We start from the raw sequence: 17,471 nt of genomic DNA, 5'->3' as shown, positions 1-17,471 counted from the left end.
CAGGTAGAGCTTGTATTATGGGTTGGGGAAGGGGGCAAAACACTGGAGAAATGTATTTATATATATATATATAGAGAGAGAGAGAGAGAGAGTGAGAGAGAGAGAGAGAGAGAAATATATAATATTATATATATTATACTAAATATATATAGAGAAATATATAATATTATATATATTATACACATATATAATATATATAAACACATGGGGCTAAGATCATGAGAACTCTGAAATCACAAAAAAATTCTTTAAAGTAAGCTTCACACCCAGCACAGAGCCCAACATGGGACTTAAACTCACGACCCTGAGATCCAGACCTGAGCTGAGATTAAGAGTTGGACGCTTAACTGACTGAGCCACCCAGGTGCCCTGAAATCACAAATTTCTGAAAGGGGATCAGAACCCAGGGATTTGAAGAACCAGTAACTTCTTACCCCAGTAGCACTGGACATGTGTTAGCTCTGAAATGATAAAAGATTCAATGATGTTGATTAGAAGCAAATGATGAAGCACCAATACCTATCTCTTCTCCAAAGAAGGGCCAGCAGACGGGAGCCCTGGTAGACCATAAACTGGTAATTGAGATGATGAACTGGACACCTAGCTATTCCCCCTTAGATATAACCACATCTCCTAAAGCAATATCCCTCCTTCTCTGAAAACCCTCCTCCTTTCTATCCTCTCTTTGAAACTATACCAGCTCCCCAGTTAAGTGTCTGACACCACAGGGCTCCCATACCCGCCCTCCTGTCCTGGCTCTCCTCACCTCTATGTATGCGCAGCATTGCCCTCAGATCTGGAGCATGGAAGGAACTCTTCAGTCTTCTTGAAACAGTTTTTGGCTTCCTTAGCGTCCAGATCTCACTCCTAGGCATGACAAAAAAATGTTGTTCCTGTATCTCTTTCCTTGTATCCTAATAACACAGCTGCCTTCCTCTCTCCTTCCATGGCACTGATGCACTTGATCCCTCCTCCCTCAGAAGCCTGACCTGGGGGGAAGGGAGAATCCTGATGCTGGAGCCAGAAGCAATGTGCTCATGTCTCCCTTCCCATTTGCCATCTGTGTGACCTTGGGAAGGTTTTCATCTCAAAGAAACAGTTTCTTCTTCTAAAAATGGAATAATTAACCCTTTTCTTGATACCTTGTGAACATAATAGAAAATTTTATGAAATAATGTTTAGAAAAAGCCTTAGCTACCTCTAAAAAAGGTATGCAATATGTCGGAAATTCATCACGGTGGGTCTTTCATGGAGAGTTCATAGATGTGTGCTCCCAGGCAGATAGATCAGTAGTGAGGCTGAGGATCCTATCTATGATGTGAGATCCATAGGTCTCTTTTTGAGAGCCTGTGAACTTGTGCCTTAGTCCAAAGCCTGAACCCCAGTGGTATGACCCACAAATAACATTGGAGATTTCCGGTGTTCTGAAAAAAGTTAAAAACCCTCGGTAAAGGAGAAGTATGACCACCAAACTACAAAGGTTAGTATTTCATGTGTTTGTAAGGAATTTAATGCTGTCAGGTGGGTTGGCAACTTAAGCCACAAGAAATACACTTTCCCATATAAGCTTCTAATGTGTGTGAACAGGAAAAAATTAATTATATCAGTAAGGTCAAAGTCACTAACCCTGAGGCTCATGTTTGTTTTTGGAAATCTAAAGAGAACCTTGTAAAATGACCTAATCTTTTATTTAAAAATTTTTTTTAATGTTTATTTATTTTTGAGAGAGAGACAGACGGAACATGAGCAGAGGAGGGACAGAGAGAGACAGAGACAGAATCCGCAGCAGGCTCCAGGCTCTGAGCTGTCAGCACAGAGCCCAATGTGGGGCTCAAACCACAAACCGTGAGATCGTGACCTGAGCCAAAGTTGGACGCTTAACCAATTGAGCCACCCAGGCTCCCCAAATGACCTAATCTTTTATATTCCCATGTAAGCAAAGTAACTATAAAGGAACTGCCCTTATAACCTATTTTAGGACTTGATGAAGCCCTCCATGTGATAGGACAAGCACCTGTGGAGTACAGGAAGAAGAGCAAGGACAAAGTGAAGTCACAGGACTCTAATAGTGAAATCCCTGATCCTTATTACCCTTACTGGCCCTACCTCTGTGACCTCCAGCCACTGAATTCACTAGCATAGAATCTCCTCTATTCTCAATAGATAAGGAACACTTAAATCCTTGTCTATGACCAGCAATTTAAAAAATACTACATCCAAATTTCCCTGATTTGGAAGATTTTTCATTCTGATTGACCATCAGATCACTCTTATGGCTACAAACCTTTCTTCAGAACACAAAAGTACAACTCCTGGTCACCCATACGCACCATTTCATGATTCCACTCATGTCCTAGGGAGAAGAGAGAAAACATGAGTCAAGGAGTATAAAGAGTAACGCAGGATTAATGAAAGAAAAAATAGAAAAACACTAGAGAAAATCAGGGAAATCAAAAGTGAACTATTTAAAAATATCAACAAATTTGACAGATTTTATACAGACATACCATGAAAAAAGAGAAGAGAAATTATTAAAATCAGGAATAAAAGGGAAGACATCACTGACTTTTGCAAAAATTAATAAGAATATAAAGGCTATGAACAATTATATGCCAACAACTCATATAATCTAGACGAAATGGGCAAATTCCTAAAAACACAGAAACTGCCAATACTGATTCAAGAAGAAATAGAAAATTTGAATAGACCTAACACATGTAGTGGTTAGATTGGAAATCAAGAACTTCCTACAAAGAACTCAGGCCCAGATGGGTCCAGTGGTGAATTCTAATAAAGGTTTAAAGAAGAAATAATAATAATAAAAAAAAAACTTCACAAATTCTTCCAAAAAATAGAAAAAAAGGGAACAATTCCCAACTCATTCTATGAAGCCAGTACTACTATGATAATAAAATGAGACAAACATCAGAATTAAAGTGAACTACAGGCCAGCATTTCTTATGAGTATAGATGTAAACTTCACCAAAATACTAAAAAACTGAATCCAGCAAAATATGGAAAATTATCTATACACCATGGCCAAGTAGGATTTATCCCAGAAATGCAAAGTTGATTTCACATAAGAAAAACAATTAATGTAATTCATTATATTAATAGAATAAAAGTAAAAGCCACATGAAAAGACACAAGGAAAAAAATATTTGACAAAATTCAATATCCTTTCATGAAAAAAAAAAAAAAAAGAATAGTAACAGCCCACTAGAAATAGTGGGGGAACTTCCTCAGCCTGACAAAGGGAGTCTATGAAAAACTCAAAATTAATGAAGAACTAAATGCTTTTTCCTTGAAATTAGGCGCAAGAATGTCTACTCTTACTCCTTCTATTTCAAGTGGTACTAGAGGGACTCCTGAGTGGTTCAGTCAGCTGATCTTGACCAGCTCAAGTCAGGCTCTCACGGTTGATGGGATTGAGCCCCACATCAGGCTCTATGCTGACAGCACAGGATTCTCTCTCTCTGCCCCTCCCCCACTCTGTCTCTCAAAAAAAAAATTTTTTTTTAAACAGCAAAAAAAAAAAGCCCCTAACACTATGGTACTAGAGGTTCTAGTCAAGGCAATTAGCCAATAAAAACAAACAAAAAAAACCATTTATGTTGGAAAGAAGTGAAACTAGCTCTATCTGCAGAATACATAGTTCATATACAGCAAAACTCTGTTCCATACACTGCTTATTGGTAACCTCTTCCACTTCTTAAATTTCAGCTCACATGCAGGTGTCACTGATCCTAAACTTTACATAATCTGATCATGGCCTATTGTGTATAATCATGTATACAGGATAATACATCACACAATGAAGAAGAAACAGGTACTAGAATCTCAAAATATCTAAAATACAACCTACTATTCACCAACTGTTTTGTCTCTTATGTCCATTTGTCAAATACGGTACCAATATTCATTCAGTCCCTGTCCCAAACACTAAAACACCCTACCAAGCCAGTCCATTCCACATCCTTAACTTCTTTCAACTAATTTGCATTTCCACATCATCACCACTATGGATTTATTTGTTTTCAACAATATATACCAATATATTTGGCCTTACCTTTAAATGCCACCAGCTGGGTTTACAACGAAATCAGAGGAATAGCTTTGCTTCTCTGTATTAGTATAGTTTGGTCGTACATGACAAAGAAGCCAACTAACATTGCCTTAAACTCCTCGCCCCACCCCAACACCCCAAAAAAAAAGATGTGGCCAGAGAGGTATTATTTCAGTCACAGATGGATCTTGAAGCTCAAATACTATCATGTATCTAGTCTTTCTGTGTCTCATAATTCTCTTTCTTCTCTGTTGACTTTATTCTCAGACTGTAATTGATAGCAACTTTAAAATCTCCTGGTTTACATTCGTTTCAGTGATATAATTCCCATGCAAAAGGACAACTTTCTTCACTGTGACAATACATTCTGATGCTCCAAGCCACTGACCAAAATTGGGTCATATGCTCAACTGCATGGTTTGTGGGAATATAGGAATTAGATAAACTAATTTAGGTAAGATTAACCCATCCATCCTTGATAATGTTGATTTTCTCAGTCCCAAACAAGTAGATGTACAAAAATAGACACATTGGTGTGTCATCAGAAAAAAAATCCCAGGTGTTGTTATGAGAAAAAGGGGAAAGGATACTAAGCAGATAAAATAATAAGTGCCATCTACACTCCATCATTTAATTGCCTATCATCATTCATACATGTGTAATTCTACAAAATTTCTAAAACGAAAATGACCCAATATAATAACTATGACAAAAACATTAAGAAGTACCTCCTTTCCTAAGGGAAAGAACCTAAAATCTCATCTAATTTTTCATCCATTTTCAAATACAGCATGTCTCTGTTAGCTCATTCTTCCCAGTCAGTATTGAATGTAGCCCTCATGCAAACAACAGCCCCTCTAGCAAACAATAGACATATAACGTCCAAAGAACAACAATGAAGATCTGGATAAAAAGAGCTGTTATAAGAACTTTCAGTAGACAGGTTATGAGGGGACAGCACCACAATCAATAGTATATATCTTAACATTTTGGAAAAGAACATCCAAATTCCCTAATCTAGTAAAAGAGTAAGTTCCTTGGTTGGCCCATTTGTCATTCTTTGAAGATTTTATCTAAATATGGGATGTTAATCCCACAAAATTTATAATGTTTATCTACTGAGTATTGTTTTTATTACAAGTAAACAGATACAACTTAAGCTAGCTTAAGTGAAACAAATGCCTGGACAAGTAACATAAACACAATGGTTGTGTGAAGTTGGAAATTGAAAGAGTTGTGAAGAGCTTGTGGATGAATTATCAACAAGGGAAAGGAATAAATAAGCCTACAAAGTTTTTGGTTTTACTCAGATGTAATTAAAATACCATAAAATTCATCTTTTATAGTGCACAATTTAGTAGGGTTTAGTACATTTATAATGTATATTTACCCTCACTACTATTTAATTCCAGAACAATTTCATTATTGCAAAATGAAACTGTACACTCACTAGCAACCATTTCATAATTGCCTCCTCTCCAGAGCCCCCTGACAACGAGTAATTTAATTTTTATGTCTTTGGATTTGTCAACTATAGACTTTATATAAACAGAATCCTACAATAGGGAACTTTTGTGTCTGCCTTCTTTCACTTATGTTTTCAAGGTACATCCATGTTGTAGCATCCGCTAGTGCTTAATTTCTTTTTAGAGCCAAATAATTCCATTGTTTGGATATAACACATTTTGCTTGTGCATTCTTCGCTTAATGGACAATTGGGTTGTTTCCACTTTTGAGCTATTACGAACAGTGCTGCCATGAACTTCTGTATACAGGTTTAGTTGTGGACATAGGTTTTCATTTCATAGGTATGTACCTAGGAATGGAATTGCTGAGCCATACGGTAACTATCTTTAACCTTTTGAGGAACTGACAAGCAGTTTTCCAAAAGTAGCTTCACTATTTTACATCTTCACTAGCAATGTATAAAAGTTCCAATTTCTCTACATCTTTGTCAATCCTTGGTAATGTCCATTCTTTTTTTTTTTTTTTTTTTTTTTTTTTTTTTTTTTTGGTGGTATTATCATTGTGGTTTTGAGTTTACATTTCCTTGATGGCTAATGATATCAATCATCTTTTCATGTGCTTATTGACTATTTATATATCTTTTTTGGAGAAATATCTATTCAAGCCCTTTATCCATTTTTAGATTGGGTTGTCTTTTGATTATTGAGCTGTTAGAGGTTTTTTATACATCATGAATACTAGGCCTTATCAGATCCATGATTTGAGAATATTTTCTCCCATTCTGTGGGATGTTTTTTCACTTTCGACATGGTGTCCTTTAAAACACAACAGTTTTTAATTTTGATGAACTACAATTTATTTTATCTTTGGCTGTTTCTATTCTGGGTGCCATATCTGTGAAGCTATTGCCTAGTAAAAAGTCACAAAGATTTATACCTATGTTTTCTTCTAAGAGTCTTATAATTTGTGCCCTTACATTTAGATTTTTGATCTGCTTTGAGTTAATTTTTGTATATGGTGTGAAGTAAGAGTTTAACTTCATTTTTTTGCATGTGGATATTCTATTTTCCCAGCCCAACTTATTAAAAAGACCTATTGCAGTTTTTACCAAAATTTGTTTGGTATCATAATCACTTAGAGAACCTGGTAAAAAAATGCAAAAGCTATCTTACTACAATGGGCCTGAGGAGCTAAGGTTTTTTTTATTTTTTTTTTATGTTTATTATTATTATTATTTTTACTTTTATTTATAGCACTCTAGGTGATTCTGATACAAAAAAAAAAGGTATGATGCAAGCATCAGAGACAAAGGAAACCAGCCAACACATGAAAGTCAACTATCCTTCTGCTTGATATCAAGAATAAAACAAAAGAAGTGTTTGGAAATCCAGCAAAGAAAGGCAAGAAGATATACAGGAAGTCAAGCAAAAATATGAAAAGTCCGTAATTCCCTGAATGACCATCATACTTCATGCTCAGGACCATAGTCAGACTATTAATGCTTAAAAAAAAAAAAACCTGTCTAAATTTTAACATTAGTTCAAATTGTTCGCTCAAGTCTGTAGATATATAGTAGGGGGTGCCTGGGTGGCTCAGTCTGTTAAGCATCAGACTCTTGATTTCGGCTCAGATCATGATCTCCAGTGGTTTCATGCACCATGTCGGGCTTTGAGCTGACAGCACAGGGCCTGCTTAGGATTCTGTCTCTCCTCTCTCTCTGCCCCTCCCCCACTTGTGCTTTCTCAGTCTTTCTCAAAATAAATAAATACACTTTTTTTAATTTAAAAAAAAAGTGGCGTGCCTGGGTGTCTCAGTCGGTTAAGTGTCCCACTTCAGCTCAGGTCATGATCTCACCGCTCTTAAGTTCAGCCATGTGATGGACTCTGGCTGATTGCTCAGAACCTGGAGCCTGCCTCAGAGTCTGTGTCTCCCTCTCTCTCTGCCCCTCTCCTGCTCACACTGTCTCTTTCTCTGTCTCAAAAATAAACATTAAAAAAATTTTTTTTAATTAAAAAAATAATAAAGATTTGCACCAGCATGCTTTCCTGACACCAGCAACCTTTCCTGGCACAGACACATTCACACTTGCACAGAGATTCACACGACTCAAGTATAACACTTTCTATGCATGTATGTGCCGATCCTCACAAGAAAAGGCTCAGTATTCTATCTCTTTGTGTTAAAAAAAAATCTAACAAGAGAAGTTTGTGATAATAAATACACGCTTTTTAATTAAAAAAAGGATATATTTCTTAAAGCTGAAAATACATGTATTTGCCTGTGGCTAAGATGAATGAAAAGAACTAGACAAATGTCCAACACTAGATCAAAGATAATAGGAGCCTAGAGAATATCACTGGATACCATAGATCTTCTCTCCAAGGTCAAATGTATTCCCTTACTTCATAAAATAATAAAGTAGGACACTCCCCTGGAATGCTTATATTCAACTGCCCATGATATATATCTCCAATGGAGAAAGGCTCCAGAAGACCAAAGGAACCTTTTAGTGTCAACACCAGGATTAGAGCCCAAGGACACAGAAAAGAAGGTAACTTAGACTATGTTTGAAGAATTCCAGACTGAGGGATTCTTCTTACCTGTAGCAGGTCCACTGTTGGCCATTCACTGCGATGCTCCAGATCTGAGATAAGTTCTTTCACCAGTTGGTTCTGCTGAGCCAGATCATCCTCAGCCTCAGCCAAGTTATCCAGTATTCTCTTCTCTTCTTCTTCCAATTTTTGTAGTTCTCTCTGCTCTTCACTGTCCAGGATGCTTCTAAGCTGATTAAATTCTGTTCTTATCCTTTGTCTCTCAGTCTGTATCTGGTACTGCAAGGTTGGACACACAAGAGAGGTAAAGAGTCTATTAGCCTGAAAGCCTACCGTGGAAGGGATTAGAAGCCAGTAAAAGAAATATTTTTCATTGAGTTCTAACCGATAGGAGAATAAGGGCACAGGAGCAAATTTTGAGAAAGCTGGGTATTTTTCCTACTATTTTCCTTTCAGTACATACCAAAACAGGCCTCAGACTGTCTTATCTAGGCCAACCCTGGGATGAAATGCAAAACCCAAGTGAGTTTTTACATTTAGGAGAGCCCGGGCAGCTCACTGGGTTAAGTGTCCAACTCTTGATCTAAGTTCAGATCTTGATATCAGGGTTGTGAGTTCAAGGCCCAAATCGGGCTTCGTGCTGAGCATACAGCCTACTTAAAAAACAAAAACAAAAACACTAAATGAGGTTTATGTTGTAGACAGCTGTACTGAACACTCATGCCTCCCTGCATTACCATGTTCCCAAGTTTGAACCTGGGGGAAAATCTTGGTCCTTTGCCTAGTGTCTTCCACTGGAAGTGTTGGAGCCTCATTGGAAAAGAGGAATTGAAGACAGAATTTTCCACCCTTCCTTGCCAAACAGTCTGTCTTTGTGCTCAATTCCAAATACCTGTGTGTACTTGTAACATATCCACTCTCCAGCCCTCAACTGCAACAGAGACAGGACAAAAAGGAGAACTAATTAAATGGCTTCTGGATGCATTCTGTGCCAGGGAACAAAGAGGAAGGGTCTTCCTTGTGATTTGAACTGAAGGTCCTGCCAAGATTCTTTTGTCCAAAACCTCTCAGAAAGAGTCTCCTCATACCTTCCAGGAAGTTCTCTCTTCTCGGATGTCAGCTTCTAGCTTCTCAACTTTCTGCTGCTCTGTCTTCAACCTCTCCAGAGCAGCCTGGAGCTTCTCCTATGAGGAAAAAGTCACATCAAAGTCAACCTATGAGTTTTCTCAGCAAAGAATAAATGGGGAAGAAATCAGGCTGATCTCAGAAGAGACCAGGTTACAGAAATTGTGATTAGAATCTAGGATATGGGAGAAAAGCTAAGGAGAATACATCCTTTGTTCCTGGGCGACAGAAGTCACCATTCCTCACCACAAGTAGCCTAATACTCTCTTTTCATAAGAGATCGACTGTGCTGCGGCAGGAAAAATCCTATACTTACTGGCACTCTTTCTACATTCAATCCACGGTGTTAAATAGCAACCATCCTGCTGAGGGGGAAAATGAGAGCCAAGCTTGTGAAAGGAATTCCCCATCCATATAACAAAAGGGCAAAAAGGAAAACCCCCCACTCATGGCCAAGGGTCTAGGCTCTAGAGTCTAGGCTTATTCTTTATGTAAGTGTAAGGAATATACAGAAATGTCCTTCAAGCATTGGAAGCTGAGCACAGTGTAAGAGATACACGTGGAAAGAGATTACAGGGTGCCAAGGTGAGTAAAGAAGGACCGAGGGGTGACATTTCCCAACTACCATCTTCTACCTCTCTCCCTCCGTCCTGGGGCCTACCTGACATTCCTTGACTACTTCCTCCACGAGGAATGTGTGGTGACCATGGTGCTCCTGAGACCGCTCGCAAAGCCAACAAATGATCTTCCTATCTTCCTTACAGAAGAGCAGGAGTTTCTCTTTATGGCGCACACAGAGGTCTCTCTTCAGCTCCTCCTCTGGGCTCAACTGGACCTTTCTGATTTTCTCCACTATGTTAGCCAGATGCTGATTAGGCCATAGGTTTTCAAGGGAGTATCTGACACCACATACAGGACAGCTGTTTTCCCCTTCTAGTCTGATCTCTGCCTCCTTGGTGTTTGCAGTGATGCAAGCTTGACAGAAGCTGTGGCCACAGTCTAGGCTCAGGGATTCTGTCAAAAGCTCCAGGCAGATGGGACAGAACACCTCGTCTTGTATGTTCAGGATTTTTAAAGCCATAGTACGTGTCCCCTGGCTTCTTCCTGTCCTTACTCCCGAGGCTCTTCTTGCTTAAAAGACTCCTGGATGGCTGAGCAGATTGAAAGGGGATGAGGTAAGAATGGCATGAATAGCAAAGATTCTAATTGTGCAGATATTAGGGATCGGCCAAGACTAAAATATTAAAGGACAAAAAAGAAGAGGGGAAAAATAAAACAGAAATGAAATTCAGTAGCCTGGGTAAGCTGCTAATGCTTCAGGCTTCTGCATTTGTTCTCCTTTCAGCCTGGAACTGACCTCCCCTTGATTTTTGCATGACTTCCTCTTAATACTTCATTCAACGCCCTCTTTAAATATCATCTCATCATGGGGCGCCTGGGTGGCGCAGTTGGTTAAGTGTCCGACTTCAGCCAGGTCACGATCTCGCGGTCCGTGAGTTCGAGCCCCGCATCAGGCTCTGGGCTGATGGCTCGGAGCCTGGAGCCTGTTTCCGATTCTGTGTCTCCCTCTCTCTCTGCCCCTCCCCCGTTCATGCTCTGTCTCTGTCTCAAAAATAAATAAAAAACGTTGAAAAAAAAAAGTTAAAAAAAAATCATCTCATCAGAAGGACCTAATATGATTACTTTATCTACAGAATAATTACCAATATATTATCTGTTGTACATTTGCCATCTTTTTCTTATTATCACTATATAATATAAAATATCTTTTCCTTAAATATCCTACTCCAAAAACGTCATCTGCACATAGATCCAACACTGTTTTTGTTCACTGCCATATCCCTAGTGCCTAGAACACAGGAACATAACCTTTGATCAATACATAAAGACCCTCCTCGTTTCTCCATAGATGATTAAAACTTTTCTTTTTCTTTCTTTTTTTTTTTTATCAGCACTTTGTCTTTTTGTTTCATTGATTCTCTGTTCTCCAATGGGTAAACTTTGGGACCACAGATATGGTTTCAACATAAGTGCTTACCACCAAATGTACCTGTCCCATTCGGAACCCCTCCATTCCCTCATATTCACTCCCAGAGACACTTACAGAAACTGAGAGGGCTATGACAGAGAAGACGTTTTACAACTAAGAATTTTAGAACCAGTTACAATTTGTAAATCACATGACCTATTTATTCTTTATACCAAAGTCCTTGAGAAATCAGAGTACTTTCTTTATCGAAATGTGTAAATTGAATGAAGTAGCTTATGAAGATTATTTCATCCAGTAAGTTGATTTGGGGTGAATACAATTCCTCAGGATCTTCTTTCAGAGGTCTGGAAAGTATGATAAACACTACCACCCAGAAGGGCATGTTTTGGGGGAACTAATAATTTCCCAAATAGGAGAATATCAAAGATATTTCCCTTTAAATAAGCAAAGGTTGACCTAAAAGGCGTGAGAAGGGATATGGAATGAGAAAGAGGAAAAATATATTTTAGAGAGAAGAAGTCACCTATATGAATGCCTTGTTGACGGAAGATACATCTTCTATAGCTTTTAAAATGCCTATGGGGCACCTGGGTGGCTCTGTCGGTTAAGCGTCTGGCTTCAACTCAGGTCAGGATCTCATGGTTTGTGAGTTCGAGTCCCACGTCAGGCTCTCTGCTGTCAGCACAGAGCCCACTTTGGATCCTCTGTCTCCCTCCCTCTCTGCCCCTCCCCTGTTTGCACTGTCTCTTTCAAAATAAATAAACTTAAAAATTTTTTTTAAATGCTTATATGGCTTGGGGCCTGAGTGGCTCAGTCAGTTGTGTGTCTGATTCATGATTTCAGCTCAATTCATGACCTCAAGGTTCATGAGATTGAGCCCTGCATCATGCTCTGCACTGACAGCATGAAGCCTGCTTGGGATTCCTTCTCTCTCTCTCTCTCTCTCTCTCTCTCTCTCTCTCTCTCTCCCTGTCCTTCCCCTGCTCATGGTCCTCTCTCAAAATAAACAAGTAAGCCAAAAAAAAAAAAAATAGGGATGCCTGGGTGGCTCAGTCAGTTAAGCATCCAACTTCGGCTCAAGTCATGATCTCACAGTTCATGGGTTCAAGCCCCACATCGGGCTCTGTACTGTCAGCTCAGAGCATGGAGCCTCCTTCAGATTCCGTGTCTCTCTTTCTCTTTCCCTCCCCCAGCTCGTGTTCTGTCTCTTTCTGTCTCTCAAAAATGAATAAACATTAAAAAAAATTGTAATAAAAACTAAAAATAAAATAAAATGCCTGTATGGCTGGTGTGCAGAGGGTTTCTAGGCTTTTGGCATTACTATGCCTGCAGGGACCAAAAATGTGACTTCCTAAATGATGTAAAAGAGACAGCTTATTTCCAAAGATCAGGGATCAGTGAGGAAAGGCTGCTAGAGGAAATAGAGAAGCAGATGAGGATGAGAGAAAAGGTAAGATAAAAGGGACAGGCCTGGGGTTGGGTTGAATGTATGGGAACAAAGGGTCATTGTCAGGCTTAAGTCCTTTCTTCTCATAAAAAGGACATTGGCATTACCTTCTCCTAGCACTTTGTTTTGTTTTATTTTTCACTTATTTTCAGTAAGCACAGACCTCAGCTTCCACAAGTGGGTTGTGACTCTTGTAATGAAATTTGTGCTGGTTGGGGCCTGGAAGCTATGCTCAAGGCTCATACAAGGCAATCAGCTTATTGGACCAAGACTTACCTACGCTATGTTAGTTTCAAACATATCCACCAGATCTTACAAATGACCTGATGAAGGGGATACGGTACCACCTGCAGCACTGTACAGACCCTCATTGAGAGCTCACCTGAGGCAGCCATGCTGATATGTTGTGTCTCCTGTGCTGTATGCCCCAGCTAAGCTAAGTGAACCTGACTGCTTTATGTCCTGCCAAGTCACATGAGTGGGAATGACAAACCAAGCCAAAAACTATTGCTGGTTGTCGGTCAGAAGGCATATCACAGAGTGGTGGCATGGGGATGTTGCTGATTCTTAGAACCTGGACTCATCATTCTAGACAAGGAACTATGAGGCAAAAAAAGAAAAAAAAAAAGAAAAAGAAAAAGAAAAAGGAAGATCTCAGTAGATATTTTTGTCATGATACTTGTTCTCATAGATTGAATTGTATCCCCCATGCTGATGTCACTGGTGTGAATGTAATCTTGTTTGGGAAATAAGCCTCTGCAGATGTAATCAAATTAAGATGAGGTAATACTAAATAAGGTGGGTTCTAAATCCAATGACCAGCGTCCTTTAATAAGAGAGGGCACACCACACACAGGGAGGGCAGCCATTTGACAATGGTGGCAGAGACCAGAGCAATGCAGCAACAAGACAAAGAATGCCAAGGATTGCTGGAAACCACCAGAAGCTAGGTGAGAGACGTAGAAGAGGTTCTCCCTCAATACCTACAGAAGAAACCAACTCTGCCAACACCTTGATTTTGGACTTCTGGCCTCCTGAACTGTGAAAGAATAAATTATTCCAACCATAATTTGTTACAACAGCCTTCGGAAAATAATTTGGAAAGGTTTGATGACGAGGTTTGTAACAAACTATAATCTTCCCTTTGCTCTAAAAAGAGAGAATAAGGGCAAAATGAAAGCTGTGTGGAGATAAATTTAGGTCTAGAAATATACTCACTTCTCCAATCATCCATAAAGTGAAACAGAAAGCTAACTGTGGGCTGACCAATGTAATCTAGCCAATGGTACAGATACTGAAAATTGTCCAAAGACCATATGCTTTTAGCTCCTAGCTCCAGTGACAATGGTCAGATCAAGGCTCTAATGACTGGCAAGACCAGAGGTTTACACAACATAATGTCCACCCCTGCTTGCAACTGAAGCTATTAGCCAAAAGTGGGGCTAATAGGAGTGGGGTTCTCTGCTATCTTTCACAGTATCCAATCAATGCTGAGAAATACCTAGAGTCTACAGCGGTGTGGACCATGCATTCTACCATGGGGCTATAAACCTTCTTATCGCAGTGGGGCTATAAGAAGTTGATATCAAAGCAGTTGCCACCACACTGGCCACAGAAGGAGGAAAACCCCCATGCATTGGCAGGGACCTCTCCAATGTCCAAGAGTGATCCGAGAGCCCAGCAGCAATCAGGGAGATAGGAAGGGAGTACAAGTAGTATCTGCCTGATGGAAGTCCCAGGTCAGCTGACTGCCACAAGTGTCAGATGATCGTATCCTACACTTGATTCTTCTAACATCTGGACTCTGATAATGCAACTCTGCACCTCTTTGCAGGTTGTATAGTAAAATAAAATATCTCCAAGAAGTGGAGTGCAGGGAAAGATGTTCCTTAAAGTTTCCAGACAGCATCCTAGACACTTCCTTTGGTTTCCTAGGCCAGAAACTGCCAGTAGGCAAAGCAGAACCTGTTTTTGACATGGAGAGACCTGGGCAACTCAGAAATAATGCAATCCCCTCTCCCCATTCCTCTGTATTCAGAGTTCCTACTTCAGGAACTCCTTAGAATCCAGAACTAAATATGCCACCAATCCACACTATTCATGAACCTCTCTTCAAGAGCTCTAGCTCTCTGGTAAATATGTTTTTGAAAAATCATATTTTTAAAAAGTCATTTTGTAGCATAGGACCACTTTTTATAAAATTGCTTCTGGCCTCATTAGTTCATCAGAAGTTGCTAAGAGTGGGGCGCCTGGGTGGCTCAGTTGGTTAAGTGTCCGGCTTCAGCTCAGATCATGATATCACGGTTCATGAGTTCAAGCCCTGCGTGGGGCTCTGTTCTGACAGCTCAGAGCCTGGAACCTGCTTTGGATTCTGTGTCTACCTCTCTCTCTCTGCCCTTCCCTTGCTCACGCTCTCTCTCTTTCTCTCTCTCAAAAATAAAATGAACATTAACAAAAATAAAAAAAAAAGTTGCTAAGAGTGTTTTCTTCAAGTTAGTTCCAATCATTTCCACTGCCACCATCCTGGAAAGAGCCACCTGTGTCTCCTGCCTGAATTCTGGAAAATCGCTCTCCCTGAAACTATCATTGATTGCCCTTCTTCAGTGTGCTGCCATGGCTGTTCTTATGTCACGGACCAGAGTGCCCTTCAAAGCAGACACCAGTCCTGTCTATTCAAATGCATGTTGTCCAATATCAGCTGGTCATCATTATCCTCTAGGTAAGGCCACATTAGACACCTCTTCCTACTGTCCTACTCTTTCCCAAAGCCACCTCCTTCTCTTCCCCCTGCATACTCCACCCCAGCCCACACTGGCCTCCTTTCAATCCCAGGAAGAAACCCATGCTAAAGCCTTTAAATCCCTCACATTCTTAAGATTCTACTCAAATATCTCCTCACAATGAAGCCTTCATGAAAACTACTTAAATTTGCAAGGCCTTTACCATGTCACTACATTCAACACTTAAAAACTGTTCCCCAGTAATATTAGTCACCTTCTTGTGTACATATCAGTTATCTGTTTGTTTACAATCTCTCCCCAACCAGACTGTAAGTTCTTATATGTATTTAACATTTACTGCAAGTTGAATGCATATTCATTGCACTTTTTTTTTTTTTTACAACAGCAGCTTTGGTTCCTATGAATTAACTGTTTAAGTGAATAAATAAATCAATCCATTTCATCCTATGGATTGAGCCTTGTTTTGGACCCTGGGGAGACAATCAGTGTCTGGGCAAAAATGGACCCATTTCAGGAGCAAAGCATAGGCTCCCAGGAAGACCATAACCATGACTCCTGAAAAGTGGGAATACAGGACAGAATGGGTGTGTCAGAAGGTATGTAACAAATCCATCAGTGTGCAAATTGCTCACAGGTGAGCTCAAGGTGGGACACAGTCACCATCAGTCATGGAGCAAATTTCTTAGCAAGACCGTTGGATCTCTGGGCTCCTTCTGAGCAATAATCAGCTCCTATTAATTAGCTCTGAGCAAAGAACAATAGTGAGAATTGAGGTAAGCATGCAAAGGTGTGTCTTCAGAGAAGCATGAGGAAGAAAGAGCTCTCAGGCAGGTAAGGATGTGGGGTCAGTGGACTACTGGAAGGAAGTGTACGCTCTTCAGGGAAGCGCCAGGAGACTCCTGAGACTGAACTTCAAAGGACACGGGATAAAAGGGGGCCACAGAGGCAGGTGGCAGGCCAACAGCTGAGATTCAGGAAGGCCACAGACCACCCCACAGCTGGTTCTCCGTAAGGGAGTGAGAGAATCCTCCTCTTCAATATTATCCCAGCCATGTCCCCAAAACTCCATTCTGTCTCCTGCCCCACTCACTCTAGGAGCTTGGGTTTCTATACGTTTGGAAAACAGGGACCTCTTTTGCCAGCTTTTCTTCAAGGAGGTAGTGGTGGGCAGAGGAGAAGACACTTTCTATTCATCTTGGAGAAAGAGAGAGAAAGGGAGAGGATTCCAATTCTCCTCAGCAAGGTAGACAATTAAAATTATAGAATAGGAAAGGGACGAGTGAGGATGGACACAGCCCAGAGAAAGAAGGGCCCCTCCAGGAAAGAAACAATGCCCTCCGCCTCTTGAGAACTCCTTTCTCTCCAGGCCGTCCGTCTCCAGAATCTTGGCTTCAGTCTGTCTGCGCTCAGAGCAGGAAGCCTGAAGACTGGCTTTTCTTCCTTTCAGAGCAAGTCTGAGCCACATACTGAACTCACACACCTTTGCGTAGCACCTTCCTTCTGGCGTCTCCCACCCTCTGCCCCTCCCCCCAACCTCCCCACGCACCTTGAGGCCCCAGCGGAGAAGTCTTGACTCCTGATTTTAGTGGCGAAGCAAAGCCAGGGCGGGCGTGGTCAGCATTTACTGACTGAACAGGGAACAGGCGCTGGGCCTGCATGTAGCAGCTCCTGACCAGCCGGCTGGGAAGTGAAAGTGAAACCTCAGGGCTGGCAGGAAGAAGGAAGGGGAAGGAGCTTCTGGGCCCAAGGGGCTACAGTCCTGTAGGGCCACTGGGTATGAAATGTTTTACCTCAGTGGTTCTCTAGTGGGGGAGGGAGGGTTTGCCCTAAGGGACATTTAACCAACTCAGAGGACAAATTTGGCTGTCATAACTGGGGGATGCTACTGCCATCTAGTGGGTAGAGGCCAGAGACACTGCTAACCACTCTGCAATGCACAAGACAGCTCCCACAGCAAAGAAACATCCAGTCCAAAATGTCTACAGTGTGAGGCTGAGAGTCTGTTTTAACCCTCTCTGCTTCCTGGGCCAGCTAGGAACCAAGGGTCTCCTACCCCTTTCATGGATGTGCACAGGCCCTCAGT

General features: G+C 40.7%; 1 protein-coding gene across 6 annotated transcripts in view; it reads right to left on the bottom strand.

Moving 5' to 3' along the window:
* TRIM5 (tripartite motif containing 5) overlaps positions 1–17,206 on the bottom strand; it is a 38,252-nt gene extending 21,046 nt beyond the window's left edge. The window contains exons 1-7 of one of the 6 annotated variants that reach the window (XM_045038024.1): positions 16,935–17,206; positions 9,872–10,353; positions 9,174–9,269; positions 8,134–8,364; positions 2,331–2,353; positions 767–867; positions 435–461 (exon numbers count right to left, since the gene is read on the bottom strand). In XM_045038024.1, coding sequence (XP_044893959.1) covers positions 435–461; positions 767–867; positions 2,331–2,353; positions 8,134–8,364; positions 9,174–9,269; positions 9,872–10,291 — 898 coding nt within the window. In that variant the 5' untranslated portion in view covers positions 10,292–10,353; positions 16,935–17,206. Of the gene's footprint in view, positions 1–434; positions 462–766; positions 868–2,330; positions 2,354–8,133; positions 8,365–9,173; positions 9,270–9,871; positions 10,362–16,934 lie in introns of those variants that run through there. The other 5 variants (XM_045038022.1, XM_045038021.1, XM_006937032.4 and 2 more) reach the window with 5 other exon arrangements.
* Between the last annotated feature and the right edge of the window lie 265 nt (positions 17,207–17,471).

Source organism: Felis catus, chromosome D1, assembly GCF_018350175.1.
Source record: "Felis catus isolate Fca126 chromosome D1, F.catus_Fca126_mat1.0, whole genome shotgun sequence".
Lineage (NCBI taxonomy): Eukaryota > Metazoa > Chordata > Mammalia > Carnivora > Felidae > Felis > Felis catus.
This window is presented reverse-complemented; position numbering and strand designations above follow the sequence as displayed.